The sequence below is a fragment of the Aethalodelphis obliquidens genome, unplaced genomic scaffold, assembly GCF_003676395.1.
Source record: "Aethalodelphis obliquidens isolate GAN/ISIS:26980383/991018 unplaced genomic scaffold, ASM367639v1 scaffold3, whole genome shotgun sequence".
NCBI classification, from domain to species: domain Eukaryota; kingdom Metazoa; phylum Chordata; class Mammalia; order Artiodactyla; family Delphinidae; genus Aethalodelphis; species Aethalodelphis obliquidens.
Window position 1 is genome coordinate 31,899,885 of NW_020837947.1, and position 25,734 is coordinate 31,925,618.

At 39.5% G+C, this 25,734-nt stretch overlaps 1 protein-coding gene across 11 annotated transcripts in view; it reads right to left on the reverse strand.

Annotated features, from left to right (window-relative positions):
• Positions 1-25,734, reverse strand: part of L3MBTL3 (L3MBTL histone methyl-lysine binding protein 3) — a 120,745-nt gene that overhangs the window by 62,502 nt on the left and 32,509 nt on the right. For 8 of the 11 annotated variants that reach the window (XM_027086643.1, XM_027086679.1, XM_027086689.1 and 5 more), the window contains 9 exons: positions 25,602-25,676; positions 24,002-24,161; positions 22,725-22,857; positions 20,763-20,847; positions 19,064-19,155; positions 17,018-17,122; positions 11,646-11,781; positions 9,652-9,743; positions 7,012-7,163 (listed from right to left, as the gene is read on the reverse strand). In XM_027086643.1, the coding sequence (XP_026942444.1) occupies positions 7,012-7,163; positions 9,652-9,743; positions 11,646-11,781; positions 17,018-17,122; positions 19,064-19,155; positions 20,763-20,847; positions 22,725-22,857; positions 24,002-24,161; positions 25,602-25,676 (1,030 nt within the window). The remainder of the gene's footprint in view (positions 1-7,011; positions 7,164-9,651; positions 9,744-11,645; positions 11,782-17,017; positions 17,123-19,063; positions 19,156-20,762; positions 20,848-22,724; positions 22,858-24,001; positions 24,162-25,601; positions 25,677-25,734) is intronic. The other 3 variants (XM_027086700.1, XM_027086718.1, XM_027086708.1) reach the window with 3 other exon arrangements.

Here is a 25,734-nt window from a genome sequence, read left to right on the forward strand (position 1 = left end):
AGAAAGGTGGGGAGACAACATGGTGGGAGCATGTGGACCTCTCTTTTGACCATGTCTATTTTGTCAGTGATACAGGAAGCAAACTTATCAACTGAATGGGAGAAAACGAGAGGGGCTGTGAAAGATTTGAGGGAATAAAAAGGGGAGTGAAATTTACTGGAAGAATAGACAAGGACATGTAGCAGGATTATGGGGCAGGACTAAGGGCCCCGTTGAGGTTAGCAGTCATGAAAGTGAGTTAGGCCAGTCAGCATGTTGCGTCTTTCTCCAGCTATATTCAACCGCTCAGGCACAGGCAGAGAGTAGGCAGAAAGTCAGATTCAACCAGAATTGGGATTTTGCCAGGCAAACACAATATAAGGAAGTAGAGGCTATACTTACAAGGGAGTAGTTATAACAGTATTGCAAAATTTACAAGCATCTAGAGGCATATTACAATTAAAACCTTAAAAAAAAAGCTGGTAGAACATTTCCCATCTGTGTTCTCAAAGATGATAGGAATCATGAAGTTTAAAAAAAAACGTCAGGACCCTATATGATCAAATATTTGAGGAAAATAACACATCTCCCTCTTAGAGATTTACAAAATACATCACTGGCATATTAAAGACTGAAGTTATTCTACGCCAGGCATACTTCACCTTATTTCACTTTCCTTTACTGTGCTTTGTAAAGATCACATTTTTTTTACAAATTGAAGGTTTGTGGCAATGCTGTGTTGTCAGAAGATGGTTAGCATTTTTTATCAGTAAAGTGTTTTTAAATTAAGGTATATACATTGCTTTTTTAGACATAATGCTATTGCACACTTAACAGACTACAGAGAACTTTCTAGGAAATGTTGCAAGTGAACTAACATCCAGTCACCACTTTCCAAGTCAATCTTTCCAAGTGAGCAGCTCTGACCAGTAACACAAGATGAGCTGATGGAACCCCAACTTAATGCTGATTTTTCTCAAAATTATTTCAGTAGAAAATACCTTTAAATTTATAGTTGAAGGTTTTTATTCACTTATTGAATATCTCCTACCCACCCTCCCTGACACTATTATTTTTCTTAAGCTATATAGGATTACATGTGTATGTGTATGTCATTATTTTAGAAATGTGAAAGGAAGACATAATGCCGCCCAGTTCATATGGCAATTGGTACATTTCTTACACTATACATTGTCATAAAAGATATTTGAATACCCAACTCCTTCCGAGGCATTATTATAAATTGTATAAGCGATTTCTGTGGAGCTCGATTTCCAGCTGTACTGTTCTTTCCTAGACAATCATTTGGTTACGGATTATTAGTAATGATGCAGCCTTTATTTTAGGGAAATTTTTATTTTATTCTAGGGAAAGCTGTTAATTGATATAGGGATCCTTAAAAATGAAAAAATAAGTATATGATACTTTAATTTTTTCCTTCCCAATTTAAGACAACTATCAAGTACTTCTAATTATCTGCCAGGTTCGCGTTGATTGAAATACAAGCATTAGACATAATTAACTCTTTTGATTTTACTGGATTTCTCTATAAATTATAAGCGAGGAAAAGACTGTAGCGTATTTTGGCCACTCATTCCTGTACTGCCTGAATCTTATATAAGGTTTTAATATTATTTAAATATTGATCAAAGTCACCGTCTAAAATAAACCAGGAAACTGTCTCAATAATGAAAATAAAAATAGCCCTACTTTTATCTAGTTTACTTATAGCTCCTCAATAAAGAAACACCACTTCGTTCAGAAGTTGGAAGGCAATCCTTTGTTACTATTGAAACACAAGTCATCTCTTAGTCCCATCTAGTGTTCAGAAGCAGAAATGTAACCAAGAAAAGATATATTGAAGAACAACTAATGGTGAAAAGTTTGGCAAATCGTTGCTCCCTGAGCCTTTCCTTTCTTTCTTTGGGGTTTTTGTGTGTATTGTTAAAGAACTCCATCTCCAAAAAATATTTTTTTTAAGTCCACTTAAAAAAAAGTAAGTTCAAATTATTTATGAAGGCTGCTAAGATCCAATCAGACCTAGACTGGTAGATAATAACAGAAATAATAATTCATGAAAAATCCATGTTTGTAATACAGAGCGAGCAAACATTAAGATCCTCATTTTATGGAAACACTGAGAGGTTAAGCGATTTGGGGTTAAAAAGAAAGGGACCCTGGTTCTATCAGTCACAGCCAAAAGCTAAACGAAAGTCAGGCGCACACATTGGGCTCCCCAGATCTCGGCAGAGAGTCAAACAAGAACATTTCAAGACGCTCACTTAAGGAAAACCTCAAAGTCTTCATTCAAGCAATGGTTTAGATTCTTTGAAGAAATACAGCACACTTGGTCCCTCTCACTCCCTAAATCCAGAGCATGACGACTGTCAATTTATTTCCCAGGGCCCACTTTCCTGGCTCCCACTCTGCGCTAACTCTTCAGGGCTTCCAACACTCTGTTTTATTACTAAACCCCAAATCTCATCATACGGAGTCATCATAGTTCTTTTCATCTCTAACTCATTTCCAAACCCATTCCCCACAGCGGCTGTTTTCAATATTCGTAATTTGCTTCAAGATTAAAACCTGATTTCACTAACACAGTGACTACTAGGAACAGATAAAGGAGGTCACACCACCTCATCACTCTAGCGTCAATTTTCCTTTCATGTCTTCATTTCCTCCATGAGTGAGAATAAAGCTTATTTCTTCCCAAGGCTAGCCCCTCCTACAGGACGTGGTATCCTCAATTATTCAGTCTCAGATATCTCCGCTCTCCCTCTACCGTGGTTTCCTTCCTTCAACTAAGCTCAACACTCTCTGTGTGCAGGAAACCCTCCTTAAGGGTTGACTCCCCCTCAGGCAATAATCCACTTACACCTTCAGGGCCAAACTTCTCTGCTTGATGTCCTTTACGGCTATCTCTTTAACCTTTTGCAAACTGGTTTCTGTTTCTAAAATTCTTATTTTAATCCTCACACCACCTTGTGAGATAGGGACTATTTAATCCTTTCTGCAAAGGGGGCAACTAAAGCTTAGAGGAGTTAAGTCACTTACTGAATCCCCGGGCTGCCATACCCCAAACATACCATTTTTGCCCCATGGGCCTAAACATAAGCAGCGCTTTCCGGGAATATTTCATCCCAACATCTAAGTACTAATTCCTATCATTCTTCATGGTCCAGTTCAAATCCCATGTCCTCAGGAAGACCTCCCCGAGAACCCTCCAGTGAGTCAGTCAGCCTTTCCTTCCATTTGCCACCAGAGACAGCAAGCAGTTGGTTCCATTAAGCACTAACCACCATCAACTCTGCAGCCAAGACAGTAGTGGTGCGTTTCTCTCCGTTCCCAGACACTGAGCCCCTCAAGACTGAAGCGCAGAGCTACCTAGGTCCCTGTCATCTCTGCGACTCATCACCACCATCAAGGGTTGCTTTCCAAATTTAATGGCTGATGACAAACCTGTTAACTTTGACAATGCTCCAAGAAACTGACAACGCAATGCAGCTTTTCAACATTATTTTGGGGAGACACATAAAACTAATATTACTCTCAATGTACAAATGTGAAAGAGCCCCATCTCTAAAAAAAAAATAGAAGAAGTGTGCAATCCACTTGGAAACAACAGTAAAAGGTCCCAGCCCCATATTTGTTCTAATTCACTAACTCAATGCTTCTCTTTCTCATAGATCTGTTTGATGATTTTTCAGCCTAACTCACTGGGATACTGGACTGAAATTCAAAGACGGCTGAAGTGGCAACCTCATGCTAGTCCACAGTCGCCTAAGTCCTGTTGTCATGGCTTCCTGGTTCCCAAAAGACAAGGTCACGTGAAAATAACATTTTTTGGGGGGGTGGGGTTGGGTCACATATTGCTATTATTTATTATTATTATTAATATTATCATTTTGTTAACTTTTTATTTTATACTGTAGTATAGTTAATTAACAATGTTGTGCTAGCAAAGCGATTGATTCGGTTATACAAATACATCTATCTATTCCGAAAAGAACATTTCTTAAAAGCAAGATTCCTTCCCAGGGCCTGAGGGAAGAGAGGGGGTGACTCCTCATTGTGGAGCCCAGCCCTCAGGCATCGGAAAATGATTGAGGGAAAGAGGCCACACGCTGCGCCGGGAGGATGGTGGCATCCTCACTGGGAGGGCTTTCCTTCTGCCATCCTTAAAGTTCTTTCCAGTATTACAATATTCTGTGATATTTAGGATTATTCCTAAGTCTAATCACTGTCAAGGGGACAGAATTAAACGACTACCAACTACCAGTAATAAAAGCACAGAGGAAACCCAGAGGTAAACCAATTATTATTCTAATATATGTATATTATTTCCTTTCATTAAAAACTACTTCAATCCTACATAAATTTAAATCCCACGTAGCACTCCTCTTTGGAAGGAAGAAATGTTTTACTGCAATTAAACACGCAGTACCACAGATGTGTGTGTGTGTGTGCGCGCACGTGTGTGTGTGCATGCGTGCGTGAGCGCTTTCAAATTCCCACTAAGGTAAAAAGAGATAAGATCACTGTCCAATTCAAAGGGAAAAAATCTCATTTCCAAACTATTTTAAATTGGGAAAGCAATCCAATTTGTATCCTCAATTACACACCTAAGTAATTTATGCAGATACTAACCATTCCAAAATTCGAAGATCAAAGAACATAATATTTAATAAGGCTGGAGAAATTCCAGTGCACTTAAGCAATTTTCAATGTGCCTTAATTGTATATTGAGGCAGAGAACACACCGCTATTCTTTTTCTGACAATTAATAAAATATAACTTCAAGAGTTAGAAGTATAAGTATATCCTCAAAGTACATTCCATTCTAAAAATAATTTGGTTGTGCTCATAAGAGTGCAAAATCAGAGCTGAAAGAGATCAATTTTTCCCCCTGTTCTTTCTAATAAGAACCCAGGATGCTTCCTAGTCCCTAGGCATTTGCCATCAAAGAAAAATGTGACAAATTCTTCTAGAATTCCTCATTACTTTTTTCCAGAAGAATGTTTTTAAAGGAAATGCATCTTACGGCAAATAAGCAACTTAACTTTTAAACCCTATAATACTTATAAGACCACAAAAATAACTGAAACTAACATCCACCCATTTTGTTTAAATCAGGCAAAAGCTCTAAAAAAAGTTCTCCCTAAATGAATCAGAACCTTAAAAACAAAAAGCTCTCATTTCAACAAATTCTAACTACTGTTTTAAAGTATCATTTATTAATAAAAGGACTGGATCCTAGTCATCAAGTTGGTACTGCCACCATCACAGCACATCAAACACAGGAGGGAGAAATACGTTCCTCCCAGGACAGATTACAATATTCCTAAATTTACAGTTTTCTCATCTATTCACTCACTCAAGATAGGTACACATAATTTTAAATGAAACAAAAACCACCAGTTTGCAGAAAATACGAAAAAGAGAAGAACATGGTAAGCAATACGATGAGGATTCAATCAGCAAACCCAGAATGTGGGAGACTCAACAGGAAAAACCACCTGGTTTCTTCAATAAAAGTTACAAGGGGAAGAAAATGATGGAGGAATAGGAATCTATAAATTAAAACTGATCAAGAGAAACATCAAAGCAATCATAAAATGTGCATCTTATTTGGACCTAAAGCAAGCAAGAAAGAAAACCAAGACAATTGGGGGAGAATGTTTAAGTATGTGAGTGACATTATGCCATTTATAACTATATATTTGAAGAAAGAAAAAGAATATCTTTAGAAGAGACATTCACAGATGAAATGCTATGGTATCTGGAATTTGCTTCAAAGCAATCCTGGTGTTGGGAATTTAGGAGTAGGAAAACACAGGGAACAAGACTGATGTAAACTGGTAACTGCTGGTGGTAGTTAATGGCTGCAGGAGGGTCACGCTATTATTCTCACTTTTGTATATACTTGAAATGGTTTATGTTTCAATAATAAATTTGATAGCAAACTGAATAAAAAGATATCCTATGAGGAAAATTAGGCTTTGCAGAAAAAAGCTGGGTTAAATATACTAAAATATTGACAAGTACTTGACTCTATGCGATGTGATCATGGAACTACTTTAAAAAATTCTGTGAAAACCATATGTAACATGTAATTCAGATTTTTAAAATTCACCGTTTAAAAGTCTGAATAGCAAATGGCTTTCACTGTCTCTCCTTTTTTAAAACAATGCAAGTAAAACTGATGCCTGTCTGAGAATCCAATTTGAGGATTAATGGAAATTATTGATGGCTCTACTGAATATTTAAATATACACATACTGAAAAAGACAGGAAACAAGCTTTCCTGAAACTGAGCTACATTTATATAAATTAAACTCCATTTGCTACTGTAACATTAGCCTTATTTTATAAAGATGTCTGTCACTTCTCGTTGTAAGTATTCTCCAGAAGGAACCAAACAGTGCAGAAATGACTTTCACCAGCAAACTGAATTGTAGTTTCATCAACGAACATGAATTTGGTATGAAAAGTCATTATTTCAATTGCTTAATCAAAATCTCATGGTTTTATTATAATTATTTTATGATTATGTAATTTTATAATTATGTTGCTCCCACCACTTTATGTAGTATAGTCAACACCCATAAGGATTAAAAACAATATTCCTCAATTAATAATTTGTATTTCAGCAATTATAAATAGTTAAGTTAGCTACTGGGCATGAAAACATGAAAGGAAGATTAAAATATTTTCCTGAAAAATGAGATGAAGGGGAAGTGTGAGTCCGTGCATACATTCATGTGTGAGTGTCTGTTGGGAGTGTGGTATGAATTGCACTTCCACTGGAGGAAGTCAACTAAAATACAAATCACGAAGTAGAATTAAAGGATGTTATTTAGAAATATACGCCATATGGAACAGGTAGAAAGTTAAAAATCTGAAATGGGAAAGAGTGGGACAGAGCACTGTTACTTTAGTCATAAGCTTTGCATTATTACTGTTTTCAAATCATGTACTTGGATAAACACTCAATTAATAAAGCACACAGCAATGGAAAAAATGTCTCACCAATAGTCATAGCTCTCATCCCAGTTGTCAAAATGTACGAGGAAACGATTGTCCACCATATCTGTTACCGTAGCAACACAGATGAATGCAGGGTTCTTTTTGTCTACAGCTTCAAGCTTCATTCCAACTCGAAAGCCTGATGGGATCACTGTCTATGAAACATACAGATTTAATTAGAGATAAGCACACACTTAACAGCAAGGACCTGCACCCTCTCTGCACCTCTGCCTGAAGGCCTGGCATCCATCAACTGTATTCACATAATTTAAAAATCAAGAACCACTTTTACAGCAGAGTTGCTTTCCAGCAAGTAGCAATAAGAAAAATGTCCTGTTGCTACACCCAATTAACTATCTGGACCTTTAAAACTTACACACCCACAACCTCGCAAAGTTAATTAATTTTAACATGTGTCCTGATACTTTAGATGACTACACGAGTTAGGCAAGCTTTATTTACTGTAGAGTTTACTTTCAGTTTTTCTTTTCCTTTATTACAGACTTAACAATGAAAATTATTTCACACAAAATAAGCACTTAAGCTAAAAATGTGTGTAAGTCAGTATAAATTCACTCCCACTTCTGAAAAGGTCTTTCAAAAGAGTACTCTATTGAAAGTAGGTCATCTTCCTATACAAAAGGCTACAAATTATTACAACTTTGATTCAACAATACAGATATTATTCACAATAGCACGAAAAGAACTGGCTGTTAACACATACAGCCATTCAAAATAGTTTGTAACATAAGGAAATCCACAGATTATCAGCCATCTGGGACATGAGACTAAGACAATAATAAGTTCAGTAAGACTTAGTGCTTGAGGTGCTGCAGGTGTAAACATTCCTTACAATCTTTTGTGAGGAAAAGTATCTGAATCTCAGAGAAGTACTTCAATATCAGTTATATCAATCACAACACATTACAAATCACTTCAGCCCTTCTAAAAAAAATCCTTCTGTCCAGACTGAAGCTCACAGATACTATTCTAATCACTTTAAGCAAAGTAGATGTTATCTCTCTTTTTACTATAATTATACAGCTATCATTAGAAAAACGTGGACAGCCATGTATCTGAATATGTTAGAGTGAAGTTCTGTCTGAGTCGAAGGATCAGGCAGTAATGCTACACAGATACTGTTACTACATATTTAAGCCCTGAAATTATTTATCAGTGTTCTGACCGTAAATATTTGAGTATTCTGAGGTAGAGGAATCTAGAAATAGAAAAATTAATTGCCTCTTAGATACCGAACACACAGCCCAAGATTAAGTTTTGTGCTAGCAATGCACAGAATTTAAGACGATGGTTCAAGGCAGTGGATCAAATCCCTGACTGAACTCATCACCAGACAACCAGACAAGGATTAGGAAACTTGGAGCAGTGACAGCAAGCAGGCTGCTGAGTTTTCCACCTGACTGATCTTCCTCCCTTGTCTTGACAGAGAATGATGCCGAATGACTACGCAGTATTTACATTTCAGCAATTAAGTTATCCTCTCAATTAAGACATTTAAAAATAATAGCCTGGCTCATTATCTCTATTAATTACCTAAATGCGCACACACACACACACACACTCCCTCTCCAGTTCTCTAACTCAACCTGGCTTATGTTCACAATTCGATTAGAGAATGTTTCAGCCATGACTGATGCCCTCAAAACACCCGGTTAATGTCATTTCCCAAATGAGGGTATTTGGGGTGTGTGAGAAGGTTTTCCCCACTCCTGATATTTATTTGGAGGGAATCCCTAGTGAAACATGGCTGCCTCTCTCTACGCTCTCACTCACTGTCCCTAACTGGTGAATCTGGAAAGAGGAACTGGTCACACCTTTAAGAGTAAGCTGGCCTACAGGACATAACAGTCTCCACTCTGCCCCTCTAGGAGCAAGAGCTGTCCTGCAAGAGGGTAGTCTGCCCTGGTCCAGCGCTCCTGGGCTTGGCTGGTGAGGCGGGAAGGGCCAGTAAATCTCTTCAACCCCAGGGCTCAGAATCAAGAAATGCATCTGCCAGCAGATACAGGCATGCATGTACTCCAACTGAGCCCTTACCAACTATGAAGATGAGACTTTGGTTTTCCACCTGCTTGCTCTCTGTTCTTTCCAATGAGATCAGAACTAGGGCAGGGAAGAAGACTAACATATCAGGCCTCCTCAGAGATGCCAACAGGTCAAGAAGTGGAAAATACAAACACATCCAGACTTTGCTTCTGTTACACTGCAGAACAGAGCTAGAAGCTGGAGAGAAGATTTAAATGATAGTCCCTAGCATGCAAACCTAAATGGGGCTACATGCATCTCACTACGTGAATCCCATCTGAACAGCACTCCTAAAGCCAAGTGTCAATAACAATGAAATGTCACAATTTTTCTTAGGCACCTTAATTGTAAATTATAGCTAGGTTTTATACTATGTTGCCTTTTATTATTTAACAAAAAAAGACAGCCATGTTATGGCCAAAAACAGATATTTATTCAGGATGATTTTAAGCTAATTTTAAAGTTTAATTAAGATAAGAGCACTGTATTTATCAAAGCTATAAAATTTATTATAGTTTCTTGTTATCCCTTGTAATTTATCTAGTGAAACACTCAAAAGCCAGTTCCTGTGAAAGGAATAAGTATTTTGGAGGTACTTACTATATTCTGATTTTCAAATAATGACTTGGGAGCAGCCTGAGCTTTGCATGTCTTGAGATAAGCCTGCCAATTAAATTCTTCTTCTTTATACCCTAGGGTAAGCACATATAAACACACAGTAAAATACCAAAATATTTCACACTTTAGCTTTCCCTTCCTACTTTTATCTGTAACTCCAACATGCCAAAATCAAGCAATCAGGTGACTCTTTAAATAGACAGTATTTAACTTATAATTTATATCTATGTATTTTTATACACAGGGCATTGATTTCCAACAAATTATATTATGTTTTTCAATTCTGAATGAATGGTAATGGATGAAAAGAAAAGGTGTGAGAAAGCAAACATATATTGTACTCAGATGGACTTCGTTTTATTACCAGACCATTTCTACCAGTATTCAGGTAGAATTCCTCAGCAGTGAGCTAGAGTAGTTGAGTTCTTTGTTTTTCCCTCACCCGTTCTACTCTGGGAGACTAACTTGTAGGAACAAGTGGGAAGCTGGAAAAAATGGTAATAACAACAGATAAAATCTTTCTGGCCTGTCACCACAAGAAGGACAATTCAAGATTTATGAAGTAAGCATGTTGGCAAATTACAACAATGGAAACGTCCTTGTCTTAATTTTCACAATTTCATGTTTAATGCTGGTAAAACCAACATTTTCTTCAAAAAGGAAACTGAGCATTTAATTTTATCTACTCATGGGCTCGCTTCTACTTCCATCAAAGTCCCGAGGCTGGTGTGAAAGGAACAGCTAATAATTCACCATATATAACAGGCCAATTTACACAAAGGCTTACAGATTTTCTTTTTCATCCTTAACTTTTCTAGGTGCTTCTGTTTGATCCTTCAGTTATCGGAAAATGCCATTCTGCCATTAATTTTTCACTTAAAACCAAAGGATAGCTTGTCCATTAAAACCCAATAACCCTGAGACAGGCCAAAAATATCAAACTAGTAACCTGGTTCTTTGACATCAAGCAAAAAATACTGAATGTAATATGAAAAGGAAGGAAATAAGAAATTATTAAATATATTAGGGATGAACTGAAAAAGATAGGATCTGTTATTCTTGGATGTTTTGTATACATGAAACAGACAGAAGCATTGGCAGACTGTAATATAAAGAATTTAATAATAAAAGAGTAACTGCTATTAGTCCAACCCCCAACTGAACTGATTTTCAGTGTTATATTCTCCTTTCCAGTCTCCTAAATATTCAGATATGTAAGTTCAATGCATAATTTCTCAAGATTTTTTATTTACTGAAATGTCAGTAAACAGTTAGCTATGTAAACAGGTTAGAACTAACTTTTCAATCATATTTCAAGGATGTATTTGTGCATCTGTTGTGTGTGTGTATGAAATAGAAATCTGTAGCTAAAACCTGTAGTCAAAATTAAGTATCAAGCAGATGTTATGTGACATGCAAGTAAGTACATGGACATAGTTTATTCTCTTAAGTAGGATCCTATTTTTTAAATTTCTTTCACTTTATTTTATTTTTAATTTATTTATTTATTTTTGGCTGTGTTGGGTCTTTGTTGCTGCGCACGGGCTTTCTCTCTAGTTGCGGCGAGCGGGGGCCACTCTTGGTTGTGGTGCATGGGCTTCTCATTGCGGTGGCTTCTCTTGTTGAGGAGCACGGGCTCTATGTGCGTGGGCTTCAGTAGCTGTGGCTCACAGGCTCTAGAGTGCAGGCTTAGTAGTCATGGCGCACGGGCTTAGCTGCTCCGCGGCATGTGGGATCTTCCCGGACCAGGGTTCGAACCCATGTCCCCTGCATTGGCGGGCGGATTCTTAACCACTGCACCACCAGGGAAGCCCTAAATTTCCTTCACTTTAATAAACATTTTTCATCATTAACAATAAGCTTAAATTTGGGCCCACCTGAATAATCATAAAGTCTGAATTCTTAAAAATCTAAATTAAGATATAAGAAAGTAAGTGTTTCAGAATATAAAATGTGAAACTAAAAAGTGACAATACCTTTTGGAGGATGGAGCTTGTGGCCAGTCTTCTCACACCACCCAACTGGGTGAATATCCAGAGCGTCTGCATTTACCCAGAAGTCATAACAATCAGAATATCCATCAAAGTGCAGCTTTATCCGGTACCCACAAACCTGAAACAGGTAAAGGAGGTCGATTAAAAAACAAAACAAAACAAAAAGCCCAGAATATTTCTGCACATGTACAAAAATAAATTAACAGGGATATCAAGTATGATATGGATTATGTTAATCAAAGAACCCTTGTTAACAGCCACAAAAACAAGTGAACAAATAACAAAATCTAAAAGCAAAGGCTATTACATTGGGAAGAGCTGAGCTACAGTGTTCTGGCATCATCCTCAGTTCCACCAGGAGCACATGCATCCTGGGTGACAATTCTCCTATGCAGACAAGTCCTCTGTTCACTCCCTACATTGTACAAGCACATGCTTCCAAGGGGAGCTGGCAGCACAGGGTGCACAGCTCCTGCAGCGTGCCAGAGTGGGTGCCCTGCTGTGCACTGGCTCAGTGCTAGCTCTCTGTCCTTTATAAAGCTCCACACACAGCGATATCCAGCCAGACCATGGCTGGTGCAGACATGGGGAGAAGTCAACTTATTCTCCTCTCCACTAGTAGCAGAGTGGGGAGAAAGAAAGAAAAGCCTCCCCAGTTCATACTCAGATGAGACAGGCTCCCTGGAATCCAGTGAAAACTCACTCTATGTAATGCATGCCGAATGCTGATGCCACGTATCTGCCTAAGTTAGGGCCCCACTCGGGGGAGTTCTCAGTTGGAAAAAAAAAAGGTTATGTAGGTTTCTGGGGCCTTCGCTGGGTCACGCTTGGCCTTGGGCTCTCAAGACAGTTCAGCCTCTCAGTCTCCTTCCCACTAGCACAGCAGATGTGTTCAAGTGGAACCACACGCCACATCAGACCTCTAACCACTCCAGGGCACCTGCCTTGCAGAAGTCTAACAAGAAGCTTGAGATTAGAGCGCGGAGCCAGGGCAATTCACAATCCCAAAGTAATCAGGAAGCTGTACGGTTACTGCCATGAAGAGTTCTCTAGGGCATACTGTTAAAATTCAAGTGGCAGAACAAACTTACAGAGTGAGTCACAGTTTATGAGAAAAATGATATTCATGTGAGTCCATGTATGTATTTATGTATGTTTCTGTGGGTATATGTATGTTATTATGTGTGTATACATATGCCCACACATACATACATAAATACATACATGGACTCACACACAAAAGTATATGTATTTAGACACACACACTTATATAAATACTTACATATATATGTAAATTCACAGTAAAAAAAAAAGTCTGGAAGGACAGATGCCAAATATTAACAATGATTTGTTTTGAGAAGTGGGAAAGAAGAGGCAAAAGGGAAAGATGGATTTTTAAATATTTTATCTTATATATTAGCATTAAAAAAAAATAAAAGGTAGGGCTTCCCTGGTGGCGCAGTGGTTGAGAGTCTGCCTGCTGATACAGGGGACACGGGTTCGTGCCCCGGTCCGGGAAGATCCCACATGCCGCGGAGCGGCTGGGCCCGTGAGCCATGGCCGCTGAGCCTGTGCGTCCGGAGCCTGTGCTCCACAGAGGGAGAGGCCACAACAGTGAGAGGCCCACGTACCGCAAAAAAAAAAAATAAAAATTAACAAAAATTAAAAAATAGAAGGTATTAATGCTACATATATAAAAGTGAAAATAAGCTGACTCCCCCCAGAGAGATACGAACACCCTGCAGAGCCGAGACTGGGGTCTCTAGAAGCACGATTGTTCGAGAAGGGTAGGTGGCTGCCCCTCACCCATCCCATGCCAAGGAGGAGCTCAGGGGCTGCTTCTCTTACAATCCTTGGAGCTAGGCAGGCCCACCCTACCTTACCCTCAGTTGTCTCTGGTCAATGCCTAAGAAACAAGCCCCTTCAGTAATTTATCCCTTCAATCCTTCAGGGTCATACTGCTCTGAGCTTCTTCCCCATGCGCTGTCATCTTCCCACTAGTCCCCCTGTAATCTCTCTACTATAGCTCACGCCCTCCGAAACCCTTTGGTAAACAGCCTCCTCCACCCTCAACTTCCTTGCTCAAAGGCACATCTGCTTCTTCCCTCTGAAGCCTTCCCTCAAGTGGAGGCTGCTCTTTCTCCTACTCTCCATCCCTCCGAGGCCCAAGCGTGGCCTCCTGCCTCAGGCCACACCACGCTCCTGGGCCTGTTCTCCACCCTGCTCCTCTGAGGCCTGTGCCCTGTGGCTGCACCACTTCGCCCTCATCATCCTGCATACTACCTCCCAAACATCCCTTGTCACTCATCACACTAAGCATTGGCTCACTCTCTTCCTTTCCATCCTGAGTAGTTCCACCAGGCACATGGGTGACTCAGCCAATACCGCAGCTCTTTCTCCCTGCACTTCCTCTTCTCCCATGGATCTTGTCCCATCAGAAACTGCGCTGCCTTTCAACGATTAAATTAACACATCCATTCAGTTTGCTAACCCAGTTACTCCCGATACACTTCCTTCTGAATCTCAATGAAAACTCTAGCATCTCACCTTGATTCCTCTACTTTCTCCCTAGCATCCTCCTTTCTCTGGAGCCTCCTTCCTTAGCAGTCACTTAAAATATTTTATTAACATTTTAAATTGTTGCCCTAAAATGTTGTCTGACAAAATTCCATTATCCCAAGGATCCACCCAGTCTGCACCTATACCTGGTCTAGGGACTGGCGCTAAGGGAAAAAGATGACACACAGTCAATCCTCATTATTCATGGTTTCCGTATTTGCAAATTCACCTTGATAACATACATCTGTAACCCCAAAATAATATTTGTGGGGTCTTGGGACATGTGCATGCACAGAGTGGTGAAAAATCTGACTCACCCATCATGCAAGTTTCCAGCTGAGGCTGAACAAGGCAAGATGCTCTGCCTTCGTGTTTCGTACCTCACCCTACGAGCAAGTGTCCTTTATGTTACCTACTTATTTAGTGTCACGTTTTTTCATGTTTTGTGCTTTTTGTTGTGATTTTGCTATTTAAAACCGGCCCTAAGCCTAGTACTGAAGTGCTAGGTAGTGTTCCTAAGTACAAGAAGGCCGGCAAGTGCCTGACAGGGAAGATCTGTGTAACAGATAAGCTTCATCAGGCATAAGTTACGGCGCTGGTGGCCATGAGTTCAATGTTACGGAATCAACAATAGACATACAGGTTGTCTTCACACAGAAACATAAAACAAGTTAGTGCTGATCGGCTGACGAGAATGTTGTGACCAGAGGCTCCCAGGAACCTAACCCTGTATTTCCCCTAAGTGCAATGGTTCAGTAGTATTTACGGAATATAACTACCATAAATAACGTGAATCAAATGTACCTGTTTACCGCACTCTCCCTACTGCACAGCAATCCTTCTAGACATGCCTGGCCAGTTCCCTCTCCCATTCTTCAAAATGGCCTTTTTAAACCTCCTCCCTCTCTTTCAGCTACCAATCCCACTATCTCTATCGTCAATCTCAGCTGACGCTTTACCTCCAGAAGTTGCCTCCAAACTGGCAAACCTGCCCACGCCCACCACACCCATCCTTTTCCTGCTCTCCCCTGCAGAACTCAAGGAATGACTCCCCCTGCTGGCAAAGGCTTGGATCTCCTCATATACTCTGGATCCCATCTTCTCCCATCCCTTCTTTGTCAATTATCTGCTCTCTCTGAGCCTTCCAATCCTCTGCTCCCCAATGACTTCTTCAGAATTCAAGCATTCTCTAGCCAGTCTCTTCTCATTACAACAAAAAGGGAGGGATGAGGGAGAGAGCAAGAAAGAGTAAAGAAAAAACCATCTTTTAGGCTTAGACAAATTCTTGGTGAAAACTCTTGCTGAAAATCTAACAACTGATAAACTTTTTTGGAGCACAAAATAGCAATATGCATCAAAATTTAAACATCCTTAACTTTCAACCTGGTAATTCTAGGGATGGCTCCTACAGACATACTCACTATGCAAAAAACAAAACAAAACAAATAAAAAAAAAGCCAACAAAAAAACACCAAAATATAAAAGGATGCTCACAGAGGCACTGTTTGTAATACTGAGAAAGTGAAGACCACTCAGTTGTTCATCAATATGAGAGCAATTAAGTAAACTGCAGCAATTCAGTGAAATGGAATACTACTCACTGGTTAAAAATATTATATATGTATAATATAATATATAAGATACAGTGTCACAAAAGCAAGTTGCATGATATTATGTATGATATCACTTACATGTAAAAAAGAGAAAAATATATTTATACATATTTTTACATGCAGAGAAAACATCTGGAAGGAACAACATGAACTCATAAGTGTCGTTATCTTTGGGATACAGAATGAGGAAAACAGGGTGGACACAGAACTTCTGTTTTCTAATTATATATACTCTTACACCAGCTGACATTTCCAGGATGAGCAAACATTACTGTAATGATAAAAAAAAACTAGACAAACTAAAATAAATTTCCTTGAAAACCAAGTGCTGAAACACACACACACACACACACACACACACACCCCTGCCTTAAAAAGTTTCCCTTGTCTTTTACAGCCAACTTCTTAAAAGCAGTCTATACTTACTGAATGTTTTCATAAATCTCAATTGTTCTGAGAACTATATAAGCTAATACATGGAAAACACTCAGCTCAGCATCTGTCCCATGGTACACACTATGTAACGGTATGTTATTATTTATGGTGACTGTCATCATCCAGCTATCAGATGAGACTGTGTTGTGTAGGAGCCAAACTTCTTACAAATCCACTAAGTCACTGAAGGAAAACTATGATAACTAAAACTAATACACGTGATGGTCTTATTCTTTGAGGAAAATTTTAAAAGATACATACCCCTGACTCAAGGAAGAGAACAAGGAGGGAAGCACATAAAGGAAAAAAAAAAATTCTAAGAGCTTTCAGTAATATATTGGACTAAGATATACCTAATTGACTTGGACATCTTTTCGTGAAAAATTTCAAAGAGATACCTTGAAATACTGAAAGTAATATGAATATCCGTTGGTCTGTTCCTTATGTTAAGGAACATGGTATGGTAAAGCCTATGGCGTCAGACAGACCAGGGGTCAAATCCTGGTTCTACGACTTTGAAGCTGTGTGGCCTTGTATACCTCACTTAACCTCTCTGAGCCTCAGTTCCTTCATCTATAGAACAGGGATGAGAAGGGGTTCTTGCAAAGATTAAATGAGGTAATGTTTACAAAACGCTAAGCACCGCGCCTGGCATAAAGTAAGCACTCAACAAATGGCACCTTTTCCCATTATTAAATCCCTATAATCACTATTTTGTTTTAAAAATAAAGATGAGGCAAAGCTTACCTCAGCCACAGTGAGGACGCAGTACACGGACTGATGCTCAGGGTCCACGCCTTCTAATTTCATGCCAACTTTAAACCCATTTTTGTTATATGGAAAAGATTGATACTAAAATGCAAAATGACAGCAGTTTTAGTGAGTGATCACCATTCTTCAATAAAGACTATATAACCAAATACATAAACAACTCCTAAAAATCCAGAAGAAAAGGATCACTGGGTCATCTCATGGAAAAATGCACGAAGACTATAAACAGGTGACAGAAGAGGAAATTTAAATGTCTTATCGACTTAAAAAGATGCTCAATCTCCCCTGTAAGAGTCATACAAAGTAAAATTACAGTAAAATATACTTCACCTGTCAGACTGATAAAGAGCAAAAAGTTTGGCTGCAGTGCTTTGGCAAGGCTCTGGGGAAAGAGATGCACACATACATCGCTAATAGGGACATAAACTTGTACGACCTCTAGCAATCTCATGATATCCATAAAAAAGAACATTCTCTTTGACTCAGCAATTCTAATCCTGGGGAATTATCCAACAGAGATAGCCACATATGTGCTAAAGGAGAGGTGTACGAGGTTATTCACCAAGGCATTTACTTACCAAAAGACTCATGTATATATATTATATAGTCCATACATACAGATAGCATTTCATCTTATATCTGTTCCATGATAATTTAAGGTGGTCCCTACCGACTGACACATATATGTGTGTCATACTCATGTAATATATATGACATACATATATGACATATATGTCAATCAATAGGGAGCAGCTTACATTATTATGGAACAAACATAAGATGGAATACGATGCATCAGTATAAAAGACTGATGAAGTGGTTAGATGAACTGAGATGGAATAATCTCCAAGCTAAGTTAGACAAAAAGCAAAGTCCAAAACAGTATGTGACATATGTTATCATTTGGTTAAAGACAGGGAGGGGAGGATTTGTGTCTATATATTGCTTATATGTGCATACAATTTTCTTATAGCGCCTTCATGTTTTAATCACATGAATGTATTACTGATTCAAGTAATTAGCTGTATTTAAGCTTTTTTAAAAAAATTGTAAAAAAGGCTATTCTGCAAAGGACCAAAGTTGCAGAAAATAATTATACAGAACAAGTCATATGCAATTACTATTACATATTAAATATTTTAATGTAGATGTAATCATCCCAACATTTACTATTCACCACTTTTAAAAAAAAATTTATTGAATACTCACCACTTCTTAAAAACTCTGTGTTCATACATATATATAACAAAGTATTGATGGCAGATTTATTACATACCATGATTAAATATAATTAAATCATTTAAACCAAGGGTCAGCAAACTACAGTCTAAGGGACAAATCCAGCCCACCACCTGTTTTTGCAAATAAAATTTTATTGGAATACAGCCATGTTCACTCATTTATGTATTGTCTCTAGCTACTTTCATTACAAGAACAGAGTTGAGTTGTTACATCTGAGACCACATACCCCATAAAGCCTATAATATTTTCTATTGTCCTTTGTGGAAAAAGTTTACTGACCCGTGGTCTAGCCCAGAGACAGCAGTTCCCACTCAGAACTACTTTTATTGATTTTAACTCACTCATGATAAAATGTTTTTCCATAGTTATACAGTAACCCATCTTTCAATGTTTTGTTGTGATATTACGTAAACCACAGTAACTCATTTTTATTCTCCCAAAGACATGATGTTGACATGAAATTTTAGGCTAGTTCTTCTTCATCTACGAGTTTTTCAGTAGTAGTAGAAACATCCCTTTTAAAATCAGTGAGAAAGCCTGGTAAATATTGAGAAGAAAGAGCATACGCACGCGCGTGTGCGTGCATGAGGTGTGCTCACGCACATGGCACTGGGGAAGGTGTGCATATAAATGCTAGCTGCCCTCGAAGGCACTCCTCCACGTATGAAAAATAATATGTTTGAGAAATTATCCCAAGTCACGTTTCCTAAACAGACAGTAGAAACGGCAGTACCAATTCCAGGGAAGCGTTATGGACAGTGTTTCTAGAAGGGCCTGTACCTCCTTGAACAGCTTTGCTGGCACTGCCACAGCTTTTTCCTCTTCCAGGTAGGACGCCCAGCACCAAGCTTTCTTTCCTTTAGGAGGCAAACCTGAAAAGCGAATGAAACTAAAATGACAGAATTTCCAAATCTAAGAAATCAGAGTGGTACGCTATGAACTCTCACTTCCCTAACTATCCCCAGGCCTGGCTCTTCTCTTACTTTCATGGCTGGTATTTCTCAATCTCTTTTCCTGGCTCCTCTTCCAAAGAAATGAGAGCTAACAAGTGAACTGTGTGTATATCCAGGTATGAGTGTAGAGAAAAGAAGCAGAAGAACTTAAGGTTAATGAAGAAGATGTAGTAGGAAGCCAAGAAAGAACGGTACCATGGAAGCTATAGCAAGTAAGAGCTTCTTCTAGAAGCAGGATGCTCAAATTTCTTTTTCCTAAGCAATCAGGAAGTTGAGGACTGAGAAAAGGTCAGTGCACTGAGTGGTTAGGGACTGACTGTTAATCTTTCTCCAAGATTAAAAAAAAAAGGGGGGGGGGGGAATCAAGGTGCCAAAGGCCAAATTGAAGTAGCAAAAGAATACATAAATGATAAACATATGGAGTCGGCTAATATCAATTTTATTTGGGATTAATTTGACAAAAAATGAAAATGAAAGGAAGGGTATAACAGCTTGATGGGTATTAAAATTGGGGGAATGGTATTTTGGGGATGAGATTGCAACAGGCAATGATGAAGCTCATGAAGAGGAAAAAAAAAAGGAACACCTAAGAGGGGGAAATGACTGAAGGAACAAGGTCACAGAAGGGCCAGAGCCCTGAGAGTAGAAATGAAGGGGAAGGGAGAGTCAGGATAAAGACACTTTTGAGGCAGAGTGCAGAGTAACTGAGAATTTACTCCCTTTAATTTCAGTGACATAAGATAGAAGGTCATCTGCCCCCAAATGTAAAAGTTAGGCTGTGTGCTTGACGCAGGTAGAAATATCTCAAACTCTTTCTGAGGAATTAAGAGCAGAATGAGCGAGGAACGCAGCCAAACCCGGAAGAGGAGCGCTGGGTTCAGGCCTTGATCTGCAGGGACAATGTGACTGGCAGGTCAGAATGGGACTGTGCAAAGTACAGTGACCTAACGTGGAGGACCGGCCAGGCAGATGTGGCAGGTCCTTCCTTTGGATACAGCCTAGTGGGGCACACGGAGGCTTCTATGGAGATGACCCAAGGTCCACGATGAATAAGGCAGCGAGTTCATCCATCAAGTACTGAAGGGCAGGGCCTCATGAGCATAAAGGACTAGATTCCTCATGAGAATAAAGTGTTCCTTGAGGAACAAAGAAAAAAAAAAGGTACCAGGTCAGGAGGTCATGGTTGAGAGCAAACTTTAAAAATCTACAACCTTAGGAAATGAATAAGAACAGAGGTTTTAGTCAAAGTGCGTAAGTGAAAGATATCTACTGGATGGAAAAATAAATAATGGAAAGTGGTCTCAAGTTTGCCCTGACACTACTCAAAAGTTGCTAATTTCCACTTTTTCCCCTTATCTACTTCTTCTAAACTCTAATTTTTATTGACACAGTTTAATCAAAGAGAACCCCCAAACGATCCTTTAACTGCCATAGTGTGCATTACAATTAAGACTAAAATGTGTACCTGTGTGAAATATTTTCAGCTTCATAAAGTTACAAATAAAACCTTCCTTTCATCAACTCACCCTGCTTTAATACAGCCGAATCACCTCGCCTTTTCCTTCGGGCTCTCTGCGAACCCCTCAGGATTCTTCCATCTTGTTTGTTTTCCTACAATAAGGAAGAAAAGTTTATGATTTTAAAAAGTTCATGAAATTGGCACCGATGAAAAGTTAGAAAGCTGTCAGAAAGCATTATTTTTTTTTTGGACTCTTCTTCAATTTCACTTCATAACTTTTAAAAGAAAGTAAGAATATAGGTCACTTGAGAACTGTGTTGCTTTTGGCCTGAGGTCCTTACAAAATAAGAACATTTCCAAGAATTACACTCTGTTATAGTACAGATACAGCTCCCACCTCCTTGAAACACTTTCTTCTTTCAGCTCCTGGACCACTCTGTTCTGGCTTCCCTCACACCTCACTGGCCCCTCTTTCGCAGTCCCTCTGCTGACATCTCCTGCAACCTAATCCCCTTCTCTTCTTTATCTAATCATTCTCCCTAGGTTTTAAAGATCGTCTGTCTGCCAAACATCCCTCATCCATATCTCCAGCCCTGACCTCTTCCCTGGCTCCACAGTCATGTATCCAGATGCCTACTTGGGATCTTTGCTTGGATGTCTAATAAGAATCTCAAACTCACGACGGCCAAAGGACTCTAGATGCTATACTCTACTCTGGCCTTCCCAGTCTCAAGTAATGGCATGATTAGCCAGTCCGTAGTTCAAGCTCAAAAGCTAAGGGTTATCTCTGATTCCTCTCTTTCCCTCACACACCCTGACAACCCTACCTTTAGCATCTATCTCAAATCCGCCGACTTCTATCTTAAACAGCCCTCTTATTTAGTCACTGCAATAAACTCCTGACTGGTTTCCCTGATTCTACTCTTGCTCTCACATGTCAAAGCTACAGTGATCATTTTAAAACATTAATCGTATCAAAGTATTCCCCTGCCTTCAACTTTCCAATGGCTTCCTATCATACTCAGCATAAAGTGCAAACCCATTACTCTGGTTTACCATAAAGCCCTGGACCACACAGAACTCTTCAGCCTCCTCTTACTCCATTCTCCCCTAGCCCTCAAGGCTCAACTACCTTGTCTTCTTTATTTCCTTAAACAAAACATGCTACACGGATTCTTACCTTATGGTCTTTTCCCTAGCAATTCCACTGCCCCACGGGGCTTCTCACTCCCAACTTTACATCAGGCTCCTTCTTATCATTCAGATCACACTGTCCAAGCCACCCTCCCTAGGAGGCCTCCCTGATAACCCAACTTAAAGCAGTCAGATCATCTTAATGCCCTATTGTAATTCTCGGCATAGCGCTCAGCACAGGTTGATACTGCCCCTGTTTATTTTGTTAATTTTATGTCCCCTTAACAAGAATGTAATGTCCCTGAGAAAAGAAACCCTGTCTTCCTGCTGTCTTATTCATCCCTGCATTCCCAACTCCTAAAACAGTGACTAGCCAATCATCGTTGCTCAATATTGATCTTAAGGAAAATGCTTTGAGACCTCAAAGCTCTCTTTTCATATAGAGTTACTAATAAATATTTTAGAGAGGGGATGTTTATGTTTTAATTAGCATATTGTGAATTAGTTTTAGCTAAATATACCTGACATTCATCTGCCATTTTATACCTACTCACATCGTTTTATGAGATCTGTCTGCAATTTACCAAAATGGGATTGGCATTTTGCTGTCAAGAGGAATCTAAAATTCATTCGCGCAACTGAAGGTTCTCCTGGTGCCTCTCTCACTGCAGCAGTAAATTCCAGAACATCCTACTTCTTCACCCTGAGGAAGGGGTACTACTATTTATAACTCCCACCTTGAGATGAGGACAGTGACATAGAGAGGGTAGGTGGGTAACCTCCTGATGGTAAAACAAGGTCACGGAACCAACATGTGAACTCGGGTAACTGGCTCCAGAGCCGGTGCCTTGGGCCGCGGTGCTACCCGCGAAGGCGCGGCCCTGTGGGTACTAACCGTCTCCTCATCTCGCTCTTCCTCCTCTTTGGAGTCCGCTTTCAGAGATAACTTGGGCTTCTTCTTCCGACTACACTTAGGATCTTCCTCCTCATTGTCTTCTCCCACGTCCCTTTCTTCCTTCTGATCTCTGCTGAATTTATAAACCCAAAAAAGTGACAGGAGACAATACCCATCAAATATCTGCATGCTGATTAGCAACGCAAAACTCATTAAAAAAATATTTAACCACCAGGAGAATGGTGTACATATCATAGATAAGAGACACTTCAAACCACCCTCATGTATAACACTGTCAAGACAGAAAGTGGAAATCAGCTTACGTATTAATTTATATAATTATTATAATTATGTAATTAATGATATAATTTTAAAAGGGCACCAGCACTACAGGTGAAACAGGTTCTAACAAGTTTAAAATTATTTGTCTTCCACAGCTGCCATCCATACTAATGAAAGAATCGATTATTTAGAGATATTCTAGTCTTCAGGGGCAATAAAAGCAAGGATCTAGCAATTATTAAGAATGCCAAGTCCAACGGAAAAAGGCCAAGTGTAACTTTGTAAAGCATCAGGTGGCTAACGAAAACAGACAATTCTCCAGCCTGTTCTGACTGAAACACATGGGAAACTCCACTCAAACATAAAATGCCAAGTCATTTACTTGTAGTATACGAGTATGCACAGGAAATACACCTTGTTGGCGATAAGCTGACCTCGTCAGACAGTTCCCAATGGCAGTCACACCACCGTCAGTCACAGCTGACGGCCCTGACTCGGAATCCTCAGTCCATCCTGAGATCAGCAGTAACACAACTGCCACACTACTCACTATGGCCATTCAGCGGATTCTCAGTCAGGGGAAGCTTCAGTCCATTTGTGGAGTTTTAGCTGAATTACCTAAGACCTCCCAAAATATAAACAAAAGTGTGTTTCCACAAACACGAGTATCATTAAAATGTGTATGTAGCCCAAAGAAATCTAAATACTCTTGGCTGGGGAGCGATAAAATTAATGTAAACAAAAGGTTATAAGGAAAGAGGCAGAGGTTGTATTGCAGCTAGGACGTGAACAGCACAACTCAGTTCAGACATGACCAAAGACACCAGTCCAGTAGTGGGATCAGGGTCCAAGTGTCTCCAAAGGGAAAGTCTCTGGGGGAAAAAAGATATCTTTGGATGACAGACATCAGAGAGCACAAAACCTCTGTATTCCCAAGCACCAGGACCTTGGACTCTAAAACTCATTTTATAGATGGAATGGGGGCAAAAACCTACTTGTCTTTGATATGCCGAGCACAATTCTGGCTGCAATAGTTTCCTCCAGAAAGACACTCATCTACGTTGCCATACTGACAACAGTTCTCACAGAATTGAAGCCCTTCTACTTTCACTGGATCCTTCAACCTGAAAGGCATCCCAGTCTTCTCGGAAAAGACTAGAAGACGAAAAGAAGAAAAAAAAGTTAAAACCATGACAGAAATCATTGCAAAACACATTTAGACTTTTTCTTCTAATAATTTTGTTAGCAACACAATAAAAGAATAATGTTTGTTGAATGAATGAATGCATGATCAAACCACACAGCGCTTGGGAGGGAGAAGAGGATGGGCTTGACAGGAATCACTCAAATTATTTACATAACACACAAAAAAATTCTTCAGAACAGGTAAACAAAAGCTTGTCCAAGGCCTTTTCTACAGAGTTCAAAGTAAAATGAAGAAAATTTCATTAGTCACTAAATTCAGAAGATGAAACCAACCATCCATAGAATCCTATACAGCTGTATCTTTTTGACAAAATTTTAAAAGGGTTATCTATGTTCTATCGTGTTTTCGATGAGTGACTCTTTTACTTAATGGGCTGAATCAACATCTTTCTATTTTACTTTTAATGCAGAAGATCTCCTAAATCATAATTATCCATATTGTCTAGGAGCTCACATTTCCTTTTGCTTGAATCGTTAGGCTAATCATTCATTCAGCAAACATTTATTAGGCACCAATTTACGCTAGACACTGATGACAGTAGAGACCTTGCCCAAGAGAGCTCACAGTCTAGAAGAGAAGACAGACAAGAAAACCAATATTTATAATAAAATGTGATACATGCAATAATTGAAGCATGAACAAGTTCCAGAAGTAGTACAGAGGAAGAAGTGACTCATCCTTCCCGGGGGGAGGTCAAGGAAAGATTTTCTGATATAAAGCCTCAACAGGGTTTTGAAGGCCAAAGAGGAATTTACCAACTGGACAAAGAGAGAAACAGCATCCCAGCCAGAAGAAACAGCATGAGCACAAAAGGCAAGAAAGTATGAAACCGCATGATACGTTGGGAGAATTTTATGTCATTCAGTGTTGCTGGCCCTGTCAGAACACAGCATACAAAGAACAGAACAGAGAGCGAAGACACAAAGCAAGCAGGTGGGTGCGGGTCACCCAGATCTTTGTCTGTTTTGCTAAAGAGACAATAAGAAGTTGGTGAAGTGTCAGATAAGCAATCTACACAAGGTCCTCTGACTTCGGTGTGTGGGATAAATCCGGGGAAATCAGAAGCAGAGTGATTCTTTAGGAGCCCGTCTGCAGTAATTCAGGTGAGAGGTGATTAGGCCCTCAACTAAGGCAGTGGCAGTGATAATAGGTAGAAAAGGCCAGATCTGAGATGTATTTAGGAAATAAAAACCAAGAGGATTAGGTAACAGGCTATGGGGCTGGGAGAGAACAAATTCAGGATGACTCCCAGACTTCTCGCTTGTCCACTGGGTGGATGGTGCTACCATCAATTGATATTACGGGCTACAGAAGAAAAAGCAGGTTGGGGGGAGGGGAGAAAGAAATAGAAAATGAATCGCATTTCAGACATGTGGAGTTTGAGGTACCTGTGGGACATCCAGGTGGAGATGTCCAGTAGGCAGGTGGAAATACGGGCCTGGAGCTCGGGGGAGAGGTCGGGGCTGGAGATATAGATTTAGGAGTCATCAGCATCTAGGTGTTAGTTACAACCATCGGAGT